Raw genomic sequence first — 10,447 nt, 5'->3', positions numbered from 1 at the left:
CAACTGATTTTCAGAGCAGATCAGTATGAATATTTTTTCCACATTTTTAGGCTCCCTCTGTTTGGATTTGGATCATTTTACCTTATGTAGGAATTACTTTGTTATAGCTCCAGAAGAGATCATAGTTTCTAAGTAGCAATTCCGTTACCTGTACTGCAGATGTGGTACTTACCACAGCATGAAAGAAATGGCACAATCTTCATCTCAAAGACATACAGAGCTGTGCTGCAATTTGCTTCCAGTGACAATGTGGCACATGTGATAATTTGAAATGTTCTTGGGAAGGGAAAAAAAAAAACGAAGGAAAAAAAAATGGAGTTTATATTTGGATGGGTTGTCTACTACAGTGCCTACAAAGGATACAAATAGCTTTATTCAGCAATCCTAGCTCTATGCTATTTTCTGTATGTAACCTGTAAATCCACAGAGGAAAGCCATCTTCAACATAGGAATGCTTGCCAGGCCAGTGAAAAAAAAAAATAAAATTGACCTCTGACATTCTGCCTTCTTGGCAAAAGAACAAACAAATAATCCCTCCCCCCTCCCTCCCAAGAAAAAAAATCCACACCAATTTATTCATGTCAGCAATATAGGGCAAAAGAGAATGTATTTAAAATGTAATCACATAAATTTAAAGGCAAAATAGGTAATGCATCTGGTCCTTGAACACATAATATAATCTACTAAATATTGATTTCTTAAAAATAATTTATTGCTTTTAATATTTTTCTTTACAACAGAAGATACTCAAAATCCAGAAAGGAAAACTGTAAACTTTTAGTTTGGCATTCACACAAAGTTAAAATACCTGCATTTTTAACCTACAGAGCAACAACGAGAATTATGCAGATTAAAGAACGTTACAGTTGTAACACAGAACCTCTGAAAAAGTTCTTTTCTTTTCTCTTTTTTTTTTTTTCCTTTTTCTTTTTTATTTTTATTGCTATCTATCTACTGAGAAATAAGAAGCCAAAAAATCAAGCAAGCATCCAACAGACAGACAGTGGAATCTCTCAGAACACAATATGCTGGTGATAAAATGAATGCAGCCATCAAAATCAACTGCACCGGCATGGGGTGGAATCAGTTTTCTAAGATTGGGAGTAGGAAAGGAGATTAAATAGTTAGGTGTGCCATACCTTTAAGAGGAGTCATGAATGCCAAACAGTAATAGAATACCAAATCTATACATTCGCAAGCAAATTCCAAACTTTGCTGATTCAGTCTAGAGACTCCAAGATCAGATGAAATTCTGATGCTCAGAATAGCAGTAGCTCACCGTTGTGTTTTTGTTCTTTTTTCTTTTCACTTTCCTGAAGTTTCTATTTAATTTAGCAGAAGCAATGTCATCAGCAACAATGTCATGGGCACATCTGAGGCCATGCTAGTGCAAAGTAAAAAAGGGAAAAAAAAAAAACAAACCAAAAAAAACAACCCCAACAAAAACCACTGCTTCTGCAAAAGCTGAATTTTCAGACGAAGCACTTACTCCAAACTGACAATCATCATGCATCCTAGGTACAAAATTTCCACTGGCCTTTTTCTTATTTTAGTCATCTCATAATTTATAATAAATAGGATAATCATAACTGATAAATATGTCTCTTTAGTAAACAAAGGAATGAAGGATCAGTATTTGTACAGGATGCATAACTGTAAAAAATATAGATAAATACGATCGTTAAACTCTGCCAATGAAAAGATTACTGGCTTCGAGAACAGTGTTTAGACACAGAATTACTGTAAAAATCATACTGTACTGAGTACCTCAGCATATTTTTATCAAATTAAAATCACAAAAATTAAAACAAAATAGCATTTTAAAAAGATTTCTGATCTCTAGTTCCAAAGCTACTGTTGATACATAAAATAAAAACATTTCTTAATGATTACCCACTTGAGAGACTTTACATAAAATTATGGTATCTCCTAGAAAAATTTAGATGAGAAAATTTCATTCCCCTAACAAATTCAGTGTACAAAACTGCAAAAAAAAACCAAGCAATGAGAAAAATGTGGAAAAATGCTGCAGAAGTGGTTAACGCCTTTTGGGCTAGGATCATCATTGACAAAATTCTTACATAAGCTCACCAAGGAAGGGATGAATGTGTGTAAAGCGTTTTTGCAGTCAGACACACGCACACTCGCACGTTCTCACCCACACGCTTTTCTCTTTTTTTTTTTTACAATCAAATATATATAAGCATAAGTTCAGCTTTCTACATAGGTTAGTGTACAATAATTGTTTCACCTCATATAATTACATTTGAGTATTCTTGATTAAGAAAAATTCAGCAGTTTTTGAAAAGAAGGCTGCATTTACAGTGCATAGCTGTAACAAAAAAGAACATTGTCATACAGTATGTACATAAATAAAAATACTCCATTTAACGTCTGTAAATACTCAACTACTTTAGAGAACGTAGCAAACAAACTATCTGTGCACACACCCAGATAGTTATATCCAACTCTCATTAATAATGTAACACCACGTCCGCTCATTAGAATAAATCGCTGAACAAGCTGCACATTTGACCATTAACACGGCTTTGAAAACTTTGCTGCGGAAGATCAACGTTGTAGACATTTACATGGGTGTCAGAATTAAAAGACGAAACTTCAAAATGTTAGGGAAGCTTCAGCCTTTCATTTTCTCTCCTGCAAGGAAAAAAAAAAAAAAAAAAAAAAAAAAGGAAAAAAAAAAAAAAAGGAAAAAAAAAATCTTTAAACCACACTGCAGGCTTGTGGGACTTGGGGTCTCTTCTGGATTGTCATTTTATCACTGTGTTGTGAGAAGAAGCTTCATTTAAATAAAAAAAAATATGCAGTGTCTGATTCCCAGACATCAGCAGCCATAGTTCGCAAATTTGTTCTTTTTTTTTTCGCTTTGCTTTTGTCTTCATTGTGTTAAAATGCACTATGTACACATTTTGAAGTTCTACGTTGTAAGTATATCTCTGTGGAACTGCTGCCATGACATGTGGTTTGCCCTCGGTCGCGAGAGGACCGCGGGCTGCCCTGCCACCGGTCACCCGCGAAAGCAAAGCTGACACCCATGGACACGTGTGTGCTTGCTGAAAAGCCTTTCTGCCTCCTCCCTCCTCGAGCAGCTGTGTTCATGTAAACCATGGTTTTGAACAGAGAGTGTAAAGTAGGAGAAATTCCTAAGTAAGTATGACTTTTAATTGTCCATTATTGAAGGACGTGATGTCCGTGAGGTATTCAACATCCCTCCATTTTCCTCGGGTGTGATACTTGTTACCTGCGCAGACTCCGCTGTGCCTCTTTAAGTAAACTATCAAAATCCATGGAGTCATACTTGCTTTTAGTGGAAGCAGGATCAAAATCATCTGAGTTTGAATCTGAAACCCAAAGAGATGAAAGTTCAGTTAACAGGTGCAAGGCACTGGCGAGCACTTCCATCATATTCTTTGTACAGCAGTATAAACAAACACTACAAAAATCAACTGTCTGTTCAGCACAGACGGAGCGAACTATAAAATGAATATGTATGTCCTGTACCAGTAAACTCTAACGAGCTTCTCCAAAGACTGAGCACTGCCACTCTACGACTCAGTAGTCATAGAACGGCTGATGTTGGAAGGGATGTCTGGAGGTCATCTGGTTTAAATCTAGTCCAGGTAACCATCACAGGTGTTTGACAAAAAAAAAAAAGCATTATGGTTCTGCAGCTGTATTTTGTAAGGTCTGATATCCCAAACTTACTTCTACTGAGATAGGTGACAACAGGTGAATGTGCTGAAAGCCACCACAGCCTGCAGAGAGGCATGCAGGAGATGCAGCCATGGGCTGACCTGCCACAGGGCCTGATGCACCACACCACACCTCCTTCAATCTCTCTTTTGTTTTCTGTTCAGACTGTTTTGGTTTGCTTGTTCAGAGCATGAGCAACTCAGGGCAGAGGCTCCAGACTACGGTACAAGCAACGTCAGGTGGCATCCTCAGCTCTTTGTAACGTAAGTGTAACAGCAAGAACAGCAGTTCAGCACCATCAGAATGTGTGTTTTAGGTGTAATGTGTAATACCTGCTCCAGTGCTGATAGTTGCTTAGACAACATTCTGTTCCTAGAGCAAAGGAGGGATAGCTTTGTAGCCATATAGTACCACTACAGCAATTACTGACTCAACTGCAAGAATTCTATTTCCTTTTGGAGTCATCCCTGCTCAGCACTGGCTCTCCCCAGTTCCTTTATGAGAGTGCCGTTTTCTTGCCATTTCTTCTGTTGAATTAATCAGAACTCCCCATTTACCTCTATAAGACATACTGTGAATTAAATGTTCATTATGAGTCCTGTTAAGACAATATCTTCTCACAGAGGAGAGGTGTTAAACTTCTGACTGCTATTTTCAAGTGTTTTCTTTCTTCTATACTCAACCCAAAGCTGATTAATTCTTCCTGTCCTTGTACCACCTCATGAATTTTAAAGTTCATCCTGCCTGTGTCGCAATATCAGATATTCTGAAACACAGAGAATGCAGTCTGAAGTAGAGAAGCTCGAGCTGTCAATGGGACAAAGTGAAAATACTCTGCTCAGAGATACTCTGGGAATCCCACTAACTCTAGCAAGATGTGCCAGGAAATACACCCAGTGATGAATAATGTTCCAAGAGGGTTCTGTTTAGACAACTTATTTTAAACCTTGGATTTTCTGAGATACAGAAGACCTTCCACTACCAAAGATAAGTCAAATCAAGACTTCAATCTGTTTATACCATTTATACTGTTTTTATCAGTCTACATTTCAACAAATGCCTTGCTACCTTTTATATATTCAACATTATCTTATATCTCTCCAGCAGTCAATTGCCTTTTCTTGGCTTTATATTATCTATATAGCCACTGAAGTGAATTATAGCATATTCATTGTGAACAATGTGTATCATCTTTATCATTAATTCAAAAAATACATCAGTTGGTTAGTAAAAATACATCTGTATTCACTTTCTGCATTGTACAAAGCCGAGGGCAGTAGATACAAGACTTCATTAGCACTGTGTTAAAGGGTTATGCAGGGATTTTAATGACTTTGGTCATTTATTCATAAAAAACAAAACAAAACAAAGAAACAAACAAACAAAAAAAAACCCCACAGTATCTGATTAATATAGATTCTACAACAAACTGTCCCTTGCTATTTTTTTCAGAAAAGAGCATATCTCATACCATTAGACTATTTATACAGGCATCAGGAAAGCTTTAACATTTGATGAATACTTTCAAAGGTAATTAAATAAGAGGTGAGATTATTATGTAATATTAAAAGGATGTTTTGGAAGTCTGCATGGTCACTTTATGCATGAACACTAGTATTCTTTTTCTAAGAGTTTTAACACTTCCAAACACCCTTGCAAGGGGAAGCATCACATCCTGAACCACAGCATAGGGCAGAGCCCTGCATTTTCGCCAGAACAGAACTGGGGAAGATCCAGGTGAGTTATCATTCTGCTTTCACTGTTATTCACCAATGGGACAGAAGTGCCAAGAGGTCTGCCATGCTCTCCATTGGCTGGAGCCTCTCACATCGTAAGTGGAAGTCCTTGCAAGGGAGACATATTCACTAACAGATGCTGATGGATAGTGTGAAAACCACTGTCTGAGATCTGTGCCCTTTGCTATAGTATGGGTTAAATTTGGTGAGGAGTCCCTCTAGCATTCAAACACAATAAACTACAAATTGCATTTAAGGAGTATTTCTGGAAAGTTCTACCATACAACTCATAGTAAAATCAGATTACAGCAAATTTTGGGGCAAAATGAGAGGGTGAGGTTTCTACTTTGTTCTTTGTTTAGGGTTCATATAAACAAATCATGTGTTAGATACAAGAAGCACATCGATAAACAGTAAAGAATTGAACAAGTGTTTGGGGTGCTATCGTTTCAGTATGGCAATGTACTATTGAATAGTGGCCATTTATTTTACTAATGATGGAAATGGGCTTCACAAGAATTTTTGCAGTCTGAAATATCTGAAAAAGTAAGTTAAATTGGTGTACAATTAGTAGATTTAACCCACAAGTGATAAAGCACCTTCTTTAAATCCCTCACACCAACCATTCAAATAACACAAGCAGGTCACAAAAAACAAGCAGACTAAATTCTTCTGAGTTACAACATGGTTCCAGTTATGTACTTTAATTCACAGAGAGCAAAATACCTACCTAGGTCTGCATAGTTAGACTTGCAAAACTGCTTGCGTCCACAAAAGTACAGCTCAAAGTCAGGTTCATTTGACCTGCGTAAAGTGTATCCATTCTCAAGAGCAGCAAAGGCATCACAAGTATAGCGGTAGGTGATGAAACCATAGTTGTCTCTGTAATTAAAAAAGACAGTAATGAAAAGAAAGCTAAAAAGAGTTAACACACATTTGTGTAGCCCCTTCCTGAAAGCAAGAACTTGCAGGAGATCTAGCAGTGGAAATGCCAGAAGTACAGCATCCATTCATCAGCATGATTGTCTCGTCATGCAGCTAAATACTTACTTCTGGGATAGGAAAACTCAACTTGCAACATTAATAAATAAGGATGAAAGAAAACAAATACGGTTTTGAACTCAGCTGGTCATCTGTAACAGTACTTACACTGGTAACTCCCATACCAGTAGTCTTACTGCCATACTTTTTTACATATGGCAGCTCTCAAACAAGAGGTAATTTCAGAAGTTCTTACCCATCATCCCGCAAATTTACTGTGCACTCCTCGATTTCACCAAAAACTTCAAATCGGTCCCTCAGTTCTTTTCGGGTTGTGTCAGGTCTGATTTTACCCACATAAATCACACGACGCTCTTCCTGTTAAGAAAAAGCAGGACAAGTTTTTACCAAATGTGCAATACAGATGAACCTACACATATATGCATACAAATACATTCACACGGAAATGCAGAGGATGCATAATTATACTAAGTCACTTGTGCAAGATCTACTGCATTCAGCTACTGATTGAAATATTCTCTCCTGGAAAGCCTTTAAGGTATTTAAATGATGCCAGATTTTTGGGGTGAATTTTCTCCCAGAAGACTCCACTGAGTGCTGTCACTGTTCTGCTATACAAAGACAGACCACTCCCTCTGTATCTTATTGCATCTTTTTCCCTTTCACCTTCCCATGACTTGCCCTTAAAGACTGTAAATTCTCTAGGACCAGGGATCTCCTTTCTCTTGCTAGCTATACAACACTGGGAACTAAGTTGTGGAGCAGCATAAAATAATGCAGCAAGTGTGTAAGTGTATCATAAACATAACAAAATGGATTATAGACATGACATTATAAACTCAGATGACTCATTAGCTGACTCATTCTGCAATCAGCAGCTCCATCACAATCTATACCTTAAACAGAAGGAAGACTGTGAGCGGTCCAAAAAAATGACTTTTATTAAAAAAAATACTGTAGAGGGAAGAGAGAAGAATAAAATATTTCCTGTGGTCACCACTATCTTTGGGCTTCTTAGGAAGAAGAACATGACAGAATTTCCTGATTAGGGGGTCATTTGCAGGTTCCTTTGACACCCAAAGCAAACCAATAAAGACACTTTAAAAATAATCAAGTCATGGTCATATAGTTCCTTTCTGAGTGAAAATGCTCAGGAGAATGACAGAAAGACAGGGAAACCCTGTCAAGAGTCACTTTAAGAATACCTGGATTAGCAACTTACTGAGGACAAAGTCATTCAGTGAGTTGCAACAGAAAAAAAAAAAGAAAGTGAAAAAGAGATCTTCAAACCACTGACCTTAGAATAATCAGAGCAAAGAAGCAGTAGCTTATTTGTAGCAGATAGCCCTGATGCTCTGATTGCCTTTGGCCTGAGGAACTATTGGCCTGTTGGTCATCCTCTGCACACACCCACATGTCTGTCGCATAAATTGTATCTCCATCAAATTCTTAGTTGGTGTAAATCTGTCAGTCAGTGGAGCAATGTCAGTTTAAACCATCAACTTGGGCACCCGAGACTTGCATAGAATGTAGGTGCTGAATTCCAAAGGAGCTATACTGACTGCTGAGAAATCTCGACTATCTTAACCTGGAGGTGCCTAAAGGCTAATGGCACCTCAACTGTGCAACGCTGAAGGCTCTAGGGACCTAAATACAGATTTGCATTCCTGCTCGGAAACATTCTAGCTTGAAGAGTAAGGTAGCTTACAGTGTCACAGTTCAGCTATAGCACAAAATGTATGTTTTCTGAGTCCCCACACAGGTATAAGGCACCAGTCATTTCTGGACCACAGCTAATTGGCACACATAAGACAGTTGGATTGAGATCAGAGCACAATGCTTGTGGAAACAGAAATGATCTTGATGCCACTTCTTCACTTGCTTGAGCACTCGTTTGAGATAAAGGGAGCATCAGTACTCCTCTTCGTATGGGCTTGCAAAATCATGGTTCTCTGTTCCTAGGACAGCACACTGCTCCCAGAAGCTGTTTAATGCAAAATAAATGAACAATTCCTGCAGCTGGAAGTTGAAACAGAAGGCACTTCTCACTAGCATACCAAGTCAACTATTTTTGCTTACTCTTTTCCTGGCCTCACAAATCTCAGGGGCCCAAATCCAGTTCATCTATGCTCCTGAGAAATGAAAGATATGAGTCCAAAGCTCCAGAGAACAGATCCACTACTTTCACTTCTTGAACAAAAGCCCTAATCACTAAGGCATAGCAAAAAAAGTGATCACTACAGCCTTCTGGATTTTTTGTAGCCCTGGTTGGCCCAGCGGAGACCCTGACTACTCCTCTGAAGTACGTATATGCTCTCTTTACTCAAAGATTGGGTAACTATCTCATTTAAATGCCTGAAACTACTGCTTCTATTGATTATCCAAGAAACCAAGGTGACAGGATTAATAGTCCTCTATTGCCCTGCTGGGAGTGACACTTCCATTTTTAAAAGTTATGTTCTCTAAAGTTCACCATCTAAAAGCTGTTCTCGCTCTTTGTTGTAGGCATAAAGCCTAAGGAAGTTAGCACAGCTAAAAGAAGGGTAAGCATGCTGACGGATGGCTGTATACTTATGAAGGAGGGTTACTTTACAGGCAGCTGCTATTTTTTAGCTCCTACTCTCCTGATTCAGAAGTCTGGGTAGACCTTCTACAAACTAGGGAATATAGACAGCAAGCAACAGAAATCTGCATTTCTTCCATTCCCCCCATTCTCATTCTGCTTGCTTTCAGTATGGCTGCATGTTATAAACTTCAAAAAGAAGAAAATCTGCATATGCACAGTAATTACTTTTTCAGACTGTTTTACCAAATCAAGGATTTAACCGCATTGAAACACTTGATAGGAAACAATTCCATTGATACTTGCTATTGAACCTAAATGACTGACCAGATGGAGCAGAACATAACATAGCAGACTGCCTAATATACTTTAGCTGAGATAATACATCTCGACTGAAAAAACATAATGTTTCACTCCCTGACATGGAGATTGTTACATTGCAGACTGATGGAAGTAACTACTGCATGCTCTCCCATAAGCCTGTGTGCATGCCTGTGCAATTTTTACTTCCTCTACCCTTCTAATAACTTTTATATATCTAATATCCCTTTAAGACAACTGTAATAAAACAAAACCGAACAACTAAAAAACGCCTGTTAAACTACCATTAAGGGAATAAGTTAAACTTGCAAAATTAAGGAAATTCAAATTTAAAGCTGAAATGCACCATATGTCCTCTAGTGCATACACGAGATGCTCGTTCAAGTATTTTTTTAAGCAGAGTGCTGTGATGGTATGAGGTACTGGGGAACATAGGATTCATACAGCACTGTTCTTGTCTTGTTTAGCTTCAGCTTACTTAAAGTGGTTATGAAAGAAATGTTTGTATTTACAAAAAAACATGCATTTTACTCCCATTAATAATGAGTCATACAAGCCTAACAAGATTATAGCATACCTCTAAATTGTAAAGACCCTTATTTTATCATGTTACATGCTTAAGTGTATATGTGCATATTAAGTGTAATTTTTACTGCCCTTGTTAGAGAAGATGATATATAACTTGGGAATTTAGAGAACTATGAAAAAAAACCTTTTGTTTTCAGCTTAATGGGGGAAGACGATTCTGGAGAAAACTCCAGATAATTGTGTTCATATTTCCCTCCCAGAAATGCAGATGATTTAAAATCACAGAATCATAGAATCATTAAGGTTGGAAAAGACTTCTAAGCTCATCTAGTTCAACTGTCCACCTGCCACCAATTTTGCCCACCTAACCATGTTCCTTAGTGCCACATTTACACGTTTCTTGAATGTCTCCAGTGATGACCACCTCCCTGGGCAGCCTATTCCAGTACCTGACCGCTTGGAAAAAGTTTTTCCTAATATCCAACCTGAATCTCCCCTGGCTTCTAAGTGTACATAGCTCATTGTTTTACCAAGCAAATTAACAAAAAAAAACCAAAACAAACAAACAAACAAACAAAAAGAG

At 37.8% G+C, this 10,447-nt stretch overlaps 1 protein-coding gene across 5 annotated transcripts in view; it reads right to left on the bottom strand.

Moving 5' to 3' along the window:
- Positions 1–690: 690 nt before the first annotated feature.
- The window catches only part of PPARGC1A (PPARG coactivator 1 alpha), a 338,264-nt gene continuing 328,507 nt past the window's right edge, over positions 691–10,447 (bottom strand). For all 5 annotated transcript variants that reach the window (XR_014945485.1, XM_015862902.3, XM_085545632.1 and 2 more), the window contains 3 exons: positions 6,688–6,809; positions 6,181–6,332; positions 691–3,362 (listed from right to left, as the gene is read on the bottom strand). Coding sequence is in view for 4 of the 5 variants with exons in the window: in XM_015862902.3 (XP_015718388.1) it covers positions 3,259–3,362; positions 6,181–6,332; positions 6,688–6,809 (378 nt within the window). In the remaining variant the exon portion in view is untranslated. The remainder of the gene's footprint in view (positions 3,363–6,180; positions 6,333–6,687; positions 6,810–10,447) is intronic.

This window comes from Coturnix japonica, chromosome 4 (assembly GCF_054131305.1).
Source record: "Coturnix japonica strain WE chromosome 4, WE-NBRP24, whole genome shotgun sequence".
Classification (NCBI taxonomy): domain Eukaryota; kingdom Metazoa; phylum Chordata; class Aves; order Galliformes; family Phasianidae; genus Coturnix; species Coturnix japonica.
Note: the sequence above shows the minus strand (reverse complement) of the source record. Positions and strands in the feature narration are given on the sequence as shown.